The 13,256-nt window shown below is 34.5% G+C and overlaps 2 protein-coding genes across 2 annotated transcripts in view; one reads left to right on the forward strand and one right to left on the reverse strand.

The window, feature by feature from the left end:
* The window catches only part of LOC120428758 (uncharacterized), a 55,328-nt gene extending 47,274 nt beyond the window's left edge, over window positions 1-8,054 (reverse strand). Inside the window, exons 1-2 of the mRNA XM_039593840.2 lie at window positions 7,781-8,054; window positions 2,783-2,951 (exon numbers count right to left, since the gene is read on the reverse strand). Coding sequence (XP_039449774.1) covers window positions 2,783-2,951; window positions 7,781-7,816 — 205 coding nt within the window. The 5' untranslated portion in view covers window positions 7,817-8,054. The remainder of the gene's footprint in view (window positions 1-2,782; window positions 2,952-7,780) is intronic.
* Window positions 8,055-10,063: 2,009 nt separating this feature from the next.
* LOC120428754 (ATPase ASNA1 homolog) lies at window positions 10,064-11,628 on the forward strand. Its single transcript, XM_039593836.2, has 2 exons — window positions 10,064-10,161; window positions 10,225-11,628. Exon 2 carries the CDS (start codon window positions 10,235-10,237, stop codon window positions 11,279-11,281), a length of 1,047 nt encoding a protein of 348 aa, XP_039449770.1. The 5' UTR covers window positions 10,064-10,161; window positions 10,225-10,234; the 3' UTR covers window positions 11,282-11,628.
* The last annotated feature ends 1,628 nt before the right edge of the window (window positions 11,629-13,256 follow it).

Below are 13,256 nucleotides of genomic sequence, written 5' to 3' on the forward strand. Positions count from 1 at the left end.
GATGGCGTACTCAGAATTCCGAAAAAAACGTATTTTTCATCGAAAAAAACACTAAAAAAGTTTTAAAAATTCTCCCATTTTCCGTTACTCGACTGTCAATTTTTTTGGAACATGTCATTTTATGGGAAATTTAATGTACTTTTTGAATCTACATTGACCCAGAATTGTCCGTATGTCTAATGTCCCATCGTCCTAATGTCCAATCGTCCTTATGTCCAATGTCCAGTTGTCCGTATGTTTTTTTTTGGAACATGTCATTTTATGGGAAATTTAATGTACTTTTTGAATCTACATTGACCCAGAAGGGTCATTTTTTCATTTAGAACCAAATTTTTCATTTTAAAATTTCGTGTTTTTTCTTACTTTGCAGGGTTATTTTTTAGAGTGTAATAATGTTCTACAAAGTTGTAGAGCAGACAATTACAAAAATTTTGATATGTAGACATAAGGGGTTTGCTTATAAACATCACGAGTTATCACGATTTTACGAAAAAAAAGTTTTGAAAAAGTTACTTTTTGCGTTTCTCTTTGTTTCGTCGTCCGTGTCTGTCGCGGGTGACCATGAACGGCCATGATCGAAGACGACCAACTTTTTCAAAACTTTTTTCGTAAAATTGCGATAACTCGTGATGTTTATAAGCAAACCCCTTATGTCTATATATCAAAATTTTTGTAATTGTTTGCTCTACAACTTTGTAGAACATTGTTACACTCTAAAAAATAACCCTGCAAAGTAAGAAAAAACACGAAATTTTAAAATGAAAAATTTGGTTCTAAATGAAAAAATTACCCTTCTGGGTCAATGTAGATTCGAAAAGTACATTAAATTTCCCATAAAATGACATGTTCCAAAAAATTTTACAGTCGAGTAACGGAAAATGGAAGAATTTTTAAAACTTTTTTAGTGTTTTTTTCGATGAAAAATACGTTTTTTCGGAATTCTGAGTACGCCATCAAATCGGGCGTCTAATTTTACATAAAAGTCCCTTTGACACCAAATTTCTATTTCATCACTGTTTCAGGCTGCAAATTATTGAAAAACACCTCTTTTTTCGCATGTTCAAAAATGGAAGGGGTCGAACAGCCCCTCCGTCACGAGATATCAAAAAACGGACCTCGGATTCGTGATCAGGGACAAAAGTTACCCCTTAGGACAAAGTTTCACGCAAATCGAAGAGGGGTCGGGGCAACTGCTGTGTGAGTTGGCGGAGAATTACCCCTTTAGTAAATATGAATAATAACTCATTCTAAATTTAGAAACAATCCTGCAACTTTTCAGTTTGCAAGAACAGCAACGAAACCGGCGTTGACGATGCATTAAACTGCCAAGCTGTGCGCAAAGGTGTGCTAATGCAGCCCAGAAGGAACGACGCGACGTGAGCTTCGTGTTGACGATCTATGACCGAGGGCTTACTACCACCGTCGCTTCGTGGGGCCGTGTCAATCGAGTCAAGTTCAAGGCAGTGGGTTTTCCTGTTTAGAAGAACGCCGCGCGTCCTAGACATAGCCCGATCGATTTGTTGAGGTTGTAGTAGAGTGGGGGTTGTTCACAGACATCTGGACAATACCGTAGTGGGTGCAATAACCGCTTGAAATCTTTCAAGCTGGCCACGTCGCATCCAAGTAGAGTCACTTTTCTCCTTCGGGATTTTCTCGGGAGTTGCAAAACCAGAAATACCTCTCTCCTTTCTTGCCAAAAATAGCCCGGCGAAACGGCACATACATAAACAAGCACACACACTTTTATCGTCGCACAGACACATTAAACTGCGCTGAAAAAGAGTCCATAAAACCAGAATATCTGCAAGATAAATAATACCCCGCAGACGAGACGCGACGCGACGTGTTTTGCAAACGTGGAGCGAGAAATTATGCTTTTGCATGCTCCGAAGCCGGCAACAGTCGGTGTCGGGGTGGTTCCGGGTATGGTGGCAGGAGAGAGGACACGGGACAGGACAACACCTCCGCGGAATTCACTGGATGAAAAGAAACTGAACGAACAACGGCAGATTGTAAATTGACTTTAGCAATATCTACTGAATAGGTGTATGTGCACTTAGCCGGCGACTCGCCGGCGAGGCTCGGAATTCAACGGGGAGGTTAATTGGATGGACTATGGGTGGACAATCGGAGAATTGATTGCGCTGGAGGTGGAACTTCATGTTTGAAGGTTTCTAGTTTTTAAATATGAGTTTTTTGCTGATTATCTTCTTAATTTTAAGGACAAGCTTGTTTTAAACTTTTGAAATCCTTAAATATGAAAATGTAGATCATCACGGAAATTCAATCATCTCTATTCAAAAACGAATACTTTCATAACGCATAAACCTTCCCTGATCACATGCGAACAACGTCAAAAAGGTAAAACAACTCATAAAAAAACATGAAAACTTCGCATCTTATCCACTTGTTTTCGCAACGTCACCGAAAAGAAACAAGCAACAATCAAAAAATCAATTCCGCAGCTCCGAGTTAACAGTTAAAGCTCGCCTCAACCAGACATAAAAAATAACCTTAACCAACAGCAGCAACAGCGCCATTAAATGAGTCTTTTTGCGGCTTTGCAAAAATTTACAACAAATTACACCGCTCCTGACCCGTTCCCAGTTCCCCGTTCCTCGTGACTTCAATTAACGCACACCTCTCCCGACTGAAACCGCTGGTCAAGCCAACAGCAACGGAATCGACCTTTTCTTTATGAAAGTCATCGGCAAAAGGTTGATGATAAACCTTAATATGGAAATATCTTAAAAGAGCTTGGAGAAAACTCCGAAGAACTTACCTTGGCGGTGGCCATCGAACTGGAGGTTCTTGAGCAGCAACGACCGATGCAGCGAGTCCAGCGCCAACAGAATTGACGGATTTCTTCCTAGACCAGCATCGGCAGCCTTCCCAGCTTGCTGCTCATCCTCGACCTGGTCGTCGTCGTCTTCGTTGCTGTTGTTGATGGCCTTTTAAGGGTCCCCCCCGAATGGGACAAGAGATGCGCCGTGAAAATCGTCGTCGTCGTTGGAGCAAGCAGCCCCGGAGAGAACCGGTAAGTAAAGTACGAAAAAGAAGAGCCGAATAAGAAGTTGCGGCAAAACCGGAATCGTTTGCGAATTCTTCTTGACTTGCGGGGCAATTTTTAAAGGTTTATTGGTAACAGGGTGTCGACTTGAATTGAAGTATTTTTTAATGGATTTATTTATATTGTTTCTGATTATATCTTATAATTTTCATTTGTAAAGAATCTGTAAACAGTTTTGGAGTTGCTTTCAACTATATTTTTTTATATTGTTTAGCAATGGATAATAACGTCACAATTAAAAATCCGGACACATTGTAGCATATCGTTTTTGTATCTGGGAACGTACTATCAACAGTAAATTTTAAGAAAATGCATGCATTTCTTTTATCAAAACTTCAAAATTACAATGACTTGTAATGATTTAAATCCCTGACACTGATAAGGCTGATTCGACACTCGTTTTAGCTTAAGAATCGCTCAAAATTAGACTAAAATTTTAGTAAACGGCATTTCTTTGGCCTCAAACAAGCTGTTAACAGCAAACCAATCAATATTTTGCATAACAATTTTCTAGGATTTAAAAAGTTCAGAACCATATTTTTTTGCTTAGCTTCCCCGTTTTTTGGGACGACAAATTTAGTGAAATGTTTCACATTTTAAGCACACTCATTTTATTTTAATTCAAACAAAATTGGCATCGCCTAGAGCCTCCGAATAAATGAAAGCTGATTTGAAAATGGACCACGTAACACAGTTTAGATAATTTTTATGTGAAGTAAAATGTCCAAATAATTGATGAAGCAAGATGAGGTGTACGGATTTCGAAGATTCCGGGAATTCGAACCATGACGTTATTAGATCAAAGAAGGAAAAAATATTTTAAACAACGTTTAAAATTTTACATAGAAATGGATCTGAAAATTACTAACGTTTAAATAATTGTTATTTCTATGTAAAAATATTGATAATTCAGAGCTGCCTCATAAGGCATAAGCCGTTTTGTTTTTTTGCTCAGAATGAAGAGGAAAGCCATACATATTATCATTACATTCCATGTAATATACTACCTCTGTGCTAAGGGTTTCCTATGCAGATAGCACCTTTTGAAAATTTAATCCAGAAATATGAAAAAAAAAATCTGAAATGCAAAATTAGAAAAAAATTAATAAAATCCAAGGATTAAATCCATGGATTAACAAAGTAAAAAAATAAAAAAATCAAGACTCAAAAAAAAATAAGAATACAAATATTAAACCATTCAACAATTCAAAAAAAGTTTAAAATAAAAAATAGATTCAGAAATTTCAAAACAGCTAGAAATTAAACAATTCAAAATTCAAAAACTCTAAAAGTCAATTATAAGAATTATTTGTACCTACTTTCACGTTTTTCAAGATTTTTTTCAAAATTTAAAAAGATTGTAAAATGTAAAAATTTTAGAGTTTTAAAAATTTAAAAAGAATTCGAAACCTTAAAACTCTAAAATTTTCAAACCTTAAAACAGGCCTGCCCAACGTCCGGCCCTTTAGGCTGTTCATGAAATATTAAATAAATAAATTAAATGTCTGAATTGAAAAAATAATCTTGAGATCAAATTTTAACATATTAAAGCAACATTCGTTTGAATTAAATTCTTGGATTGTTGTCTTAAAACGTACAAAAAGACACTAAATTTAAATTTCTTTCAATTTTAACTGTGTTTACTTCAAATTGAAGTTTTTTTTTCTATTTTCTATTTTTTTAAATAAATAAGTAAGAAAAAACTATTTTTATTTTTCCAGAACAACTTTTCAGTGATAAAGTTTTTTTTTTCTAAATAGAGCTTAAAATAGCATATTATTCATATTGAGAATATATCGCTACAAATATTTTAAAAATATTTAAAAATGTCTCAAAGTGAGTCAAGAAATTAGGGAGCAAAAATATATTTTTTCATAAACTTTGAATTTTGAAGAATAACGAATTCAAAACGATTTTATATATATTTTAATAACACTTTTTAAATTAAGTGAGTGTTTGAAATCGTTTGAAAAAAATATGTCTCATTAGTTTTTTTTACATCGTAGTGTTGAGGATATTAAACTATAATTAAACAACGACCATTGAAATTTGAATGTTTTTTTTTAATAAAAAAATAATATCAAGGTATTTAAGTGCAATCTTCGAAAACAATAACCATACAATTTTAAACAAACCAAAATTAAAACAAGTTTTAACACATTTTGAATGCTATCTTTGTTTTTCATTCTTTAAATCAAGATTTATGAATCTTTTTTGCAACACTTGTTCTTCTATTTACTATTTTAAAAGAACTCAATCATAAAGAAAATATAAAAAGTGTTTCATTTTTCAACATATTAGTTCCGGCCCGCCACTGCTTCAGAAAAATCAGATCTGGCCCGCAGGGCCAAAAGGTTGGGCACCCCTGCCTTAAAATTTTAAAATTCATGAATTTTGGATTTACGAATACTCAACAATTCAAAAATTGAAATATTTTAAAATGTTAGTGTTTTAAAATATTCAGAGTTTTTTTTACAAGGTCCTATAAACATATGAAAGACAATAGCTTATAGGCCTTTTTCAAAAAGACTCTAGGTATGTATTGTGTTTTATTGTATTTTAAAAATCTAAGATTTCTTGGAATTTTGAAATTGTTATGAATTATACAAATTTTATAAATTTTAAGAATTTGTTTCAGAAATTTAATTTTTTTTAAGAATTTAAAGGATTCTAAGAATTTAAGAAGCAGGTCCTAATACACGGAGAAAAATGAGTTCCCAAAAACGTGAACAAGCGTTCATGAAAATGGGAACCTAGAACAAAGTGTTCAAATTCCATGGTACGATTTTGAAAAACGTACCATGAAATTTGAACACTTTGTTCGTGGTTCCCATTTTCATGAACGCTTGTTCACGATTTTGGGAACTCTTTTTTCTCCGTGTATCAAGCTCAAACAGCTAATATTTTTATTTACAACGAAAAAGCTTAGGCTGGTACAAATATTTTTAAAAGTTTTTGTCACCCCCCCCCCCCCCCTTCAAAATTGGCCCGAAAAATCAGGGGGCAAAAAAAATATTTTTACAATAAACTTCAAAATTTCAATGAAAATTCAAGTGCAACCAGCTGAAATCAAATTAAAATACATTCTTCTGCGTTTAAAATCATTTTTAGCATGTTTGGGTTTATTAAAAAATCTTAAGATTTTTTGAAAATTTTCGATGCAAAACCTTTTTTTTCGATACAATTTTTGTTTTTGTCAGATCTTAGATTTTTTGAAAACTAATGATTGCAAAACAACTGAACTAGTGTAAAATGCATTTTAAAACACTTTTTTCATTAAAATGTGAAGACTATGGCTTGTTATTTAAATTTTTATATTTTTTTATTTTTTTGCCCCCCCCCCCTTGACCTCGGCCAGGGCCGAGGGACAAAAACTTTTTTTAATATTTGCATCGGCCTTATTTTTTATTTGCACAACGACACTTTGTACGACGACAAAAAGTATTAAATTAATTAAAAAAAACACACAGATTTTTTAAATAGTAAAAAATAAGTTTTAAATTTTGAATTTTTGTTTTTTTTTAGTTTTTTCAAATAATTATTTTTTGTTTTTTGAGTTTGAGATTTGAATTTTCAATTAGGCCGTTGCAAACATTTCAATGAGCAAAGTGTTTTAAAATGCATCATACACCTGTCTAGTTGTTTTGCAATCATTGATTTCCAAAATTTCTAAGTACTGACAAAAATGTTATTTTTGCGAAAAAAAAAAGTTTTTGTGATGCTGTGCATTGTAATTTTTTAAAAGTTCAAAGTTTTTGTCCCTCGGCCCTGGCCGAGGTCAAGGGGGGCAAGAAAATTAAAAAAATATAAAAAATTAAATAACAGGTCATAATCTTCACATTTAAATGAAAAAAGTGTTTTAAAATGCATTTTACACTAGTCCAGTTGTTTTGCAATCATTAGTTTTCAAAAAATCTAAGATCTGACAAAAACAAAAATTGTATCGAAAAAAAAGATTTTGCATCGAAAATTTTCAAAAAATCTTAAGATTTTTTAATAAACCCAAACATGCTAAAAATGATTTAAAACGCAGGAGAATGTATTTTAATTTGATTTCAGCTGGTTGCACTTGAATTTTCATTGAAATTTTGAAGTTTATTGTAAAAAAATTTTTTTTGCCCCCTGATTTTTCGGGCCAATTTTGAAGGGGGGGGGGGGGGGGGGGTGACAAAAACTTTTAAAGATATTTGTACCAGCCTTAACATATGAAACACAATAGCTTATAGGACCTTTAAAAAAACTCTAGATATGTTTATAGGACCTTTTCAAATAAAACGCTAAATATGTCTAATTTAATAAAAACAAAATGTTTTGCAGACTTTATGGATAACGAAGAATGATTTTTTAAGCAGAAATGAAAAATAACAAAAAATAATTTAAAAAAATAAATAAATTAAAAATGCGGCAGTCGACACCATGTTACCATTTTTGTAGTTATTCCTTGTGTATCGTTAAAGTCCAGCGCTGCGAGTCCTTGCAGCGAGTTGCGTTGAATCGCTTTGGCCCTTTCACCCTGGAGGGGCCATTCAATTTTGCGTCTCTTCGTTCAAACTTCTTTTGCACAACCTTCCTTGCATCTGACTTTTTTCTGGCCGGTTCAAAATCCGTTGATGTTCTAACCTCACTTTATTGATTGGTCTTCTTGTTTATGTTTTCTTATTGCACTGCACCGACTCTTATCAAAAATCATTCACAGAAAAAAATACTTACAATTGCTGAATGCTTCTTCCCAAAAGTTGCATCCATTAATTCACCACAGATTTTTTTAAAACTCGGAACCACCACTTAAAAACCGTTTCACCAAAAAAAGCCACCGCTCAGCACTAAAACACGGTGTTTACGTCCGCGAATAAGAAGACAACGGCAGCGAAAAAGTCCTTGAGACGGAGCAGCATAAACTCGCGACGATCGAAGGAGGCACACGGCGAATGAAGAAAAAAAAAACTCGAAAACTTGTTGATGAAATCGATCAGCAGCAACGTGTGAGCGCGAAAAAGCCACCGACTTGAGCAGATGCGTGTTTACTCGACCGACGATCGGATTTGAATGAACCGCGAACATGAACGGAGAGAAGCCGAAGAGAGAGAAAACGATCAACCATCAACGTACGAAAACGTCAAAATTTGTTTGTGCCGGTTGCGTGTGTGGTGGTGCGTTCCGGTATTTATACCAGATGGAAATGTCTGCAGGACGGTGGTACAAAAGTCTGTGGCTAGGCTACAGCGGACCATGAAAAAAATTGCCAAAACTTAAAATTTTATAGAGTGGATTCAGTTTATTGACAAATTTAAAGCGCAACATAAAGTTAAACCAGTGGTTAAACTTTCTGTCAAACTTCTGTTAAGTTTTCGACGACAGCTGGGAAAGTTTCGCTTTTTGTAACCAGCTCACATCTCTCTTTTTAATTTCTCGATAGATAAATTAAGCTAAACTATTTAAAAAAAAAAGTTTTGAAGAAAAATCAAATATTTTTAATTGGCTTTTTGAATGCGTCTGAAAATTACAAAAAGTTCAAATAATATTGTAATTCGTTATATTAAAAATTCAGAAGCATCATAACACCTAAACTCCCAGGCTCAAGAAAAAGGGAAAATTTCCATACAAATTCCCCCTTTTTCTCGAGCTTGGGAGTTTAGGTGATACGAACGCACGCGCACCTCATCTCAAAATGCAAAATCTAGAAATTGTAATGAAAGATTTAGTTTTTTGCTCAAAATAAAGTAAATCAGATGAAAAAGCCTAATAATTATTAAAAATCAATAAATATCCGGCAAAAAAAAAAATAATAATAAAAGATAAATTTTGTTACTCAAAATACAAAAACTTTAAGATTAAATCGACGACATTAAATAATAATTATTATTTCAAACAGAACAGAATTAAAAAAATAGTTTTGAAATATTTATTTAATAAATTTTAAATTTTTAATTTCAGAAAAACAAAAATATATTTCCAAATATAAAAGTTTAAAATTTCAAATATTTAATAATTTGAAAATTTAAATATTCAATAACTCACAAATTCAAATCCTTGAAAATTCAATAATGTAAAGGTAAGAATTTCTAATATTCTCAAATTTAAAAAAAGTTGTAAACAAAAATTAAAATATTCAATAATCAAAATTTAAAATTTCAAAATATCATTGATTATATGTTTCATAATTCTACAAATAAAAAATTATAAAATTTCAAAAATTAAGATTAAAATGAGAAAAAATGAATAAATCAAAACATTTAAAACTTCAAAAATTGAAAAATATAGTGATTTCAAAAATTAAAAACAAATCATACTCATTCAATCAACAAATCAAGTGCTTGTCAACTTTTCTATCCGGATAATCGAATCTCAACTTTTTTATTCTTTCTAAAAATTTTAGTTCTGAGCCTAAAATTAAACTCCAAAATAAATTCAAAGTTGTTTAATTTCAAGCATGTTGCGATGTTGAAGGATTTCTAAAATTTAATTATTTGAGAATTTAAGAATTTAAGAATTTAAGAATTTAAGAATTTAAGAATTTAAGAATTTAAGAATTTAAGAATTTAAGAATTTAAGAATTTAAGAATTTAAGAATTTAAGAATTTAAGAATTTAAGAATTTAAGAATTTAAGAATTTAAGAATTTAAGAATTTAAGAATTTAAGAATTTAAGAATTTAAGAATTTAAGAATTTAAGAATTTAAGAATTTAAGAATTTAAGAATTTAAGAATTTAAGAATTTAAGAATTTAAGAATTTAAGAATTTAAGAATTTAAGAATTTAAGAATTTAAGAATTTAAGAATTTAAGAATTTAAGAATTTAAGAATTTAAGAATTTAAGAATTTAAGAATTTAAGAATTTAAGAATTTAAGAATTTAAGAATTTAAGAATTTAAGAATTTAAGAATTTAAGAATTTAAGAATTTAAGAATTTAATTTAACCAATGTCTGTAACGCATCTATTTTATACAACTTGCACAACTTGTCTAATCAACAGCCACCAATCCCCCGAGTTTCATTTCAATCTGTCAAACTGTTTTTGTCAAAATATTTCAGCTGCTGACGAGACGATTGGAAATAAAAAGTTGCTGCTGCTCCGTTCCAGAATAAAAAACCGTAATTTCAATCAAAATAACTCCTGATTTCGGTTAATATCTTGTAAATTACAATAATCCTCAGGCACGCGGAAATGGAAGCCGACTTTGAGCCGCTAGAGCCATCACTCCGGAACATCATCGACCAGAAAAGCTTAAAATGGATCTTCGTCGGTGGCAAAGGCGGAGTAGGAAAGACCACATGCAGCTGCAGCTTAGCGGTCCAGCTGGCCAAGGACCGGGAATCGGTGCTGATCATCTCGACCGATCCGGCGCACAACATTAGCGACGCCTTCGACCAGAAGTTCACCAAAGTCCCGAGCAAGGTGAACGGGTTCGACAATTTGTTCGCGATGGAAATTGATCCGAACGTCGGTTTGAACGAACTTCCCGATGAGTACTTTGAGGGTGAGAACTCGGCGATGAAGCTGAGCAAGGGCGTCTTCCAGGAGATTATCGGTGCGCTGCCCGGAATCGACGAGGCGATGAGTTACGCCGAGGTCATGAAGCTGGTCAAGGCGATGAACTTTTCGACGGTGGTGTTCGATACGGCTCCGACCGGGCACACGCTGCGGCTGCTTTCGTTCCCGCAGGTCGTGGAGAAGGGACTGGGCAAGCTGTTGCGGCTGAAGATGAAGCTGGCGCCATTCATCTCGCAGATGGGGTCGCTGTTCGGGATGCAGGATTTCAACGCGGACACGCTGACAGGCAAGCTCGAGGAAATGCTCACCATCATCCGGCAGGTGAACGAACAGTTCCGCAACCCGGACCAAACCACCTTCGTGTGCGTGTGCATCGCCGAGTTCCTCTCGCTGTACGAAACCGAGCGGCTCGTCCAGGAGCTGACCAAGTGCGGCATCGACACGCACAACATCATCGTGAACCAGCTACTCTTTCGGCGCGAAGGCCAGGCCCCGTGCGCCATGTGTTCGGCCCGGTACAAGGTGCAGGGCAAGTACCTGGACCAGATTGCCGATTTGTACGAGGATTTCCACGTGGTGAAGCTGCCCCTGCTGGACAAGGAGGTGCGCGGCGCGGAAAAGGTTAAAAAGTTTTCGGTGAACCTGATCGAACCGTACTCGCCGGAAAAGGCGGCGGCGGAGGCGGTGGCGGAGGAGGAAGAGGAGGGAACTTCGAAGTAAATTGAGTCTTTGTGGGAAATTTGGTTAGGATTGTCGAGCTTGGGACACAAATAATACATATATTTTGTAACATTTCATCGTGGTTAGATCTAGAGGCTCGCTTGGGACAGAGATCTTCATTTTTTGTTCGAGGAATTTTGCAGACTGATCGTCTTTGAAGTTTTTCGACAGGTGAGAAGCAGTTTATTTACCTAGGTAGACGTTATTGAAGAACATTACATTGTTTGGTTGGTTTTAAGAATGTTTTGATTCCGATAGCTAAGTTAACTTTTATTTCTTATGGAATGTAGCATCTCTGTCACATGATCGAGAGAATGAAATAAATCTTGTCTATCAAAAAATATATACCTTGTTGCAGGCCAAGGATTGATACCTAAGAGCATGCAATGGCACTGACCTTGTTGCGTGCTCTTCGGTTGACGTCCACGTAAGGAACATCCTGGAAGGAGCGTAACTAACTACATCCGTAGTTCTGTTAGATCATCCGAATTATCTTGATCAGAACAGTATAGCTCTGGTTCCTTGCGAGTGTCCTATTTTCTTACCTCCACGTTGGCTTGGTTTTCATGATGACCTAGCTGGTGGCCTGTGGAAACGGATCGTAAACCTTTGACCACCGCGGGTCAGAGTCGAGACGGCTAAAAGAAAGGGGCGCAACAATGTGGGAAAGGGAAGTAATTTGTGATTGTAGACGGTATTGTTTTGATTCGCAGTATGTTGAGTCAACTGCTGTGGATGTACCTGAAACATCGCACAACGGGGTTTCTCTTCTCTTCATTCTCAGCTACCACCTATCTCCTATTTTTATTTTGCTCTTCTGATTCCCAATTCTTCACTGATTTAATATCCAACATTTGATTTTAATTTTATTAACTTTTGATTCTCTTATCTCTCAAAGATTTTCCACTCTTTTCTATCAATTGATACTGCTGTAACAAACTTTGTTTTGTTCTGTTTTTTTTTTTTTTTTTTTTTCCTTAAAAATATACTTTTCCTTAATGCACTAGTAATATCAAGTCTATTTATCATTCGCCTAATCTTTTTTGATTTTATTGCGAATTTATTTATTTGAATAATTCTTTATCTTTCCTATAAATTATCATTACTATAATCTAAGCTTGTTTTGTATCTCTTTTTATTAACTATTGTCTTATTTTACATCTAATACATCTAGCTTCTCATTTTTATTCTTCAAAATACGCTCATCATTCTCTTACTATTGATACTGTTTTCAATCTTCACCCTTTTTTTTCAAACAAGTGAGGTTTGAGCCCTTACTCAATTTATGGAATGGTTAAAGGATTAACACAAATATTACTATTGTATTTTTGGTAAACTTTTATAACATGCTTAGGACCAAAAATTGTAACAAAACACCGCGACAAAAGAAATAGCAACAGATAAACAGACTCAACAATAGGGAAGATTTCAGGAGAAAACAATACACAGTCAATAACAATAAGTTTTTGAATTCAAACTAAAAATAAAACAGTTTTTGCTTTAATGAAAGTTGTTAGGCACACTATAAATGGTTAGGCGCTTATACTTACATCAAACCCTACGTAATGTACCACCCCCGGCCGAGTTAAAATGCGTAACCGGAAAAGAAGGTGTGCATGCCTGGCACGAACACTCAAAGCGTGTTCTAGCGTGCTGCTCGTACTGACTCAGAGCAAGGGTGAGATGTAGGTGTAAGGGCAGTGCGTGTTCGTCGGGAACCTAGTGCATAAGATCGGTCAAGGCCCGTTCTTACACTGAAAATTGCGAATTGCGGTCTATCAAAAAATATATACCTTGTTGTTTTAATATTTGAAGCAGAAGTGACAATAGCTGCCGTGATCGGGGACTTTCTTTTATAATAAAAACACAGATATTTTGCAATTAACAAACAACACGTCTTATTGCACACAAATTAACCACAAAACTGATTTGACAATCTTCATTCTCTCTTTCGCCTGCCGCGCGCATCTCTTGT

Source organism: Culex pipiens, chromosome 3 (genome assembly GCF_016801865.2).
Source record: "Culex pipiens pallens isolate TS chromosome 3, TS_CPP_V2, whole genome shotgun sequence".
NCBI lineage: Eukaryota > Metazoa > Arthropoda > Insecta > Diptera > Culicidae > Culex > Culex pipiens.

Coding starts and splice junctions, on each gene's coding strand:
- LOC120428754 (XM_039593836.2), top strand. CDS start 10,235: ATGGAAGCCGACTTTGAGCCGCTAGAGCCATCACTCCGGAACATCATC.